The sequence below is a fragment of the Diaphorina citri genome, unplaced genomic scaffold (assembly GCF_000475195.1).
Source record: "Diaphorina citri unplaced genomic scaffold, Diaci psyllid genome assembly version 1.1 scaffold87463, whole genome shotgun sequence".
Classification (NCBI taxonomy): Eukaryota; Metazoa; Arthropoda; class Insecta; order Hemiptera; family Psyllidae; genus Diaphorina; species Diaphorina citri.
Window position 1 is genome coordinate 6660 of NW_007464459.1, and position 3587 is coordinate 10246.

General features: G+C 38.2%; 1 protein-coding gene across 1 annotated transcript; it reads left to right on the plus strand.

The window, feature by feature from the left end:
- Positions 1–1314: 1314 nt before the first annotated feature.
- LOC103524057 (ATP-dependent RNA helicase Ddx1-like) lies at positions 1315–3552 on the plus strand (the record flags this gene model as incomplete). The annotated part of the gene is made up of 5 exons (XM_017449414.1): positions 1315–1347; positions 1854–1960; positions 2321–2439; positions 2781–2996; positions 3337–3552. Coding segments are annotated over exons 1-5 (691 nt in total), but the record flags the coding sequence as incomplete, so codon positions are not given.
- Positions 3553–3587: the final 35 nt, after the last annotated feature.

Sequence of the window (3587 nt, forward strand, 5' to 3'; positions counted from 1 at the left end):
AATGTGTATAGGGACAAAGTTATTCGGTAGTCGGAAGTAGGTCCTGTTTTCTTAGATGTCACACAGTATACTGTTCACAGGAGGGCTCTACTCTAGAGTGTAGGATGGTCACAAGGTGTTGTTATAGTTTGGTGCCTATTATGTCTGTAGACTAGAAAATGTAAATGTGGAGGTTACTACTCTTCAAGAGCCTAGACTTTACATTGTTTTAAACTCTAAATGAGAAATAAGAAGTCTACTTGAAACAGAGAGTAATCTAAACAGAACATGGACTCCCCATAAGAATAGTCTGTTTACCCCCCATCCATGTTTTATATTCACCCCATCCATATTTGAAAGTACTCACTTAGATTCATCCATATCTAGTGATCTTCCTGATTCATCAAGACTCACCATAAATGGTTCCTATAGCCTTCCGCTGAGTAACTCTCAGTCCTCTAGTTTCTCGGCGACGTGAAGAGTGTGTCTCTTATAGAGAACACTAAGTCACACCTTGAGACGTCGTGATACCCTTGTGACGGTTACCCGAACAGTAATCTACTCTACAAATATATCCATAACTCATTAACAAAATTATGTATAAAAAGGAGAACCTTCCGATTGGTATCATTCATATAGATAAAGATTCCAACGTCTGAATCTGTAGGATGTATTTTTCGGACTTCAAAGGATAAGTTCGAAATAAAAGTGTACATCTGTTTTAAATCGAAATTTATATTTATAAATTTGAATTTGTACAATGAACCCATAGTCACTACTTAGAACACTTTGAAATACTAGATACTTATATCATCACTAACACAGAGTGTTCTACATTAGATCCTACACAGAGTACCATTCCGCAGCAAATGTGGCACTTCCTGCTTTAATCTTTTTTACAAACGCTTTTTTTGTAGAGTATAGAATAGATAGCTACCTACCTAGTTATGTATCCTTTTTTTTTTTTTTTTTTCGTAATTTTACAGAGTTCTTTCTTTGAAAAATATTATTTTGTATTTTGCTGATCCACTAGGTCCTAATTAATCATTTAATTCCCTTCTCGTTCCAGTAATTTTGATTTGATCGCATGCATAAGCAAAGTCCCAAAGATCACGAGTGGATGGGAAGCGTCTGCAAATGATTGTGTGTGTTCTGCCAGCGCTGCATGATTTCGACGTGCCAAGAAGATGGCTGAGCGTCTCATGATTTCCCGACCTGGGAGATCTCAAGGGCCGAGGATGCAGTGCCAAGAGACTGTGGCATCATGTGGTGGTTAAGATAGATCCTCAGCAAGATGAGACCTGGGGGATGACCTAACAACTCACATTCAAACAGATGGCGTGCATGCCCGGGACAACGCAAGACCCGGTAAGTAAGTCATTTGTTTTTTTTTCCAAGTACTTTATTTTTCAGTACTATGACCAAATGAACAAGAATAATTATAAACAATAGGAAAAAAGTCAAAAAGACTAATTTTTTTTTTTTTTTAAAATGTCATTAATTTTAAGAAATAATTTACAAATAATATGCTTTTGAAAGTTGATTACAGATGCCTCTCTGGTCGCGGGGTTCGTCTCCCGCGCGGGCGAACACTTTATCTTTTAAAGTTCGTTCTCAAAACGGCTGGATTTCCGTCCTATCCTGTCCTCCTTTTTTCTTTTGATTTTCGGGAAGACAACCGTTTCGTTGTTACAGTTCCCTCAAAAAAAATAAATAATAATAGATAAATAAAATAAAAAATAAATAATAAAAAACATCGTGAGGCACGCGAACGTCAAGAAATGAAAACGAGGCAAGAGTTGTAAGTAATGTAAAACGTCTACGATGCTTCAATCCCTACACTATCCCTTAATGACCTCTGTATTTTGTTCCAGGTAACAATACACCTGAAAGCATACTCAGAAGCTGTGAAACTACTCAAGGGCGAGTATTGTGTTCGTGCTATTGATAAACAAAACATGGACCGGGCTCCTCATCTTCTGTAGAACTAAATTAGACTGTGACAATCTGGGAGCGATATCTGAATTCCATTGATAGAAGGTAAGACTTTATGTGAGGATCAGTCTTGATCTACGGTCGGGTAAAACTAACAAGGCTTCACGCCTTACGTATCTTAGAAGGTAAAGTCACGATTAGCGATCGGTAAATCGTAACATCTGTGGATTAATATCTCTGTTAGCGACGGGAAATTTTCAGGTATAATTTAATTGGTACATAGAAACATGTCCTTTATTATTATTATTTTGAAGATTTCACTTGTTTTGCACTTTTTGATGAAAGTGTGCCACACCAGAATATTAATATAATATGTACTTATCTGTTTTTTTTTTTATGTTTTCAGGAAATACTCAGGGGGGGGTTTGCATGGGGACCGAAAACCTAACGAGCGGAAAGCTAACCTGGAGAAATTCAAAACAAATCAAGTCAAGTTTCTTATTTGTACCGATGTTGCTGCTAGAGGTAAGAAACCATATACGGACTTGATCTCGTGAATTTCAGCTGAGGCATGACATTCATTATTTTTTTATATATATACATATAGAGGGAACTTATCTGCTAAAGTCTCATCGTCCCGACAGCAAGGGAGAAAGAAGACAGGATAGGAGAAAGCCAGCCGTTCCGAGAACGAACTTTATCTGTTTAGGATGAAAATTATAAAATTTGCCCCGAGGTGGAATCGAATCCGCGAACTAGCGCTTACAAGGTAAATCAGAAATTGAACCTAGAACCCTTGAATGAGATCATTTTTTAGAGCATAAGTACCATTTTTTAAAAGCTATGTATTATCTCATGTCCCTTAGGTATTGACATATCGGGTCTTCCATTCATCATCAACATGACTCTCCCTGATGACAAGGCTAACTATGTACATCGCATAGGTCGTGTAGGTAGAGCAGAGAGAATGGGTCTGGCTATATCCTTAGTATCCACAGTACCGGAGAAAGTATGGTACCATGGTGAATGGTGTGCCACGCGAGGCCGCAACTGCAGTAATACACAACTCACTGATGTTAAAGGTAACTCACAAGTACCCATTTTTCTCCTGTCGGTCATACTTAATTCGTAAGGAATGAGTTTTCAGGGGTTTATTCCAGGTGGGGTCAAAGTATCTAGTTTTCATTCTGTACTTTTCGGACCGCGTTGGAACTGCATCATAATATCTACAGTTCACTAAACTACTCAAATCACTGATTGGTTTTTCTAAGGTTCACTAAGGCTGGGGTCTACTATAATGAACGTGCTCAAAGAAAGTGCTCAAACAGTCTGTACTAAAAAAACAAAATGTACTGTAACTAAGATTGTAAACCCAGGGGTGACCTAATCATTACGTACTACATGTTATTATTTTGTCTCCAGGTTGTTGCATTTGGTTTGACGAGAAGCGAATGTTGGGAGAAATAGAGGAACATCTAAACGTAACCATCCAGCAGGTGGATGATAAACTAGAAATCCCTGCTGATGAGTTTGATGGCAAAGTAGTGTATGGACAGAAGAGAGTCAACATGGGGAGTTCCTACGAGAATCACGTCACTCAGATGGAACCTAGTGTCAACAAGTTATCTAAACTGGAGAGTAAAGCTCAGCTCATCTATCTGAAACATCATCAG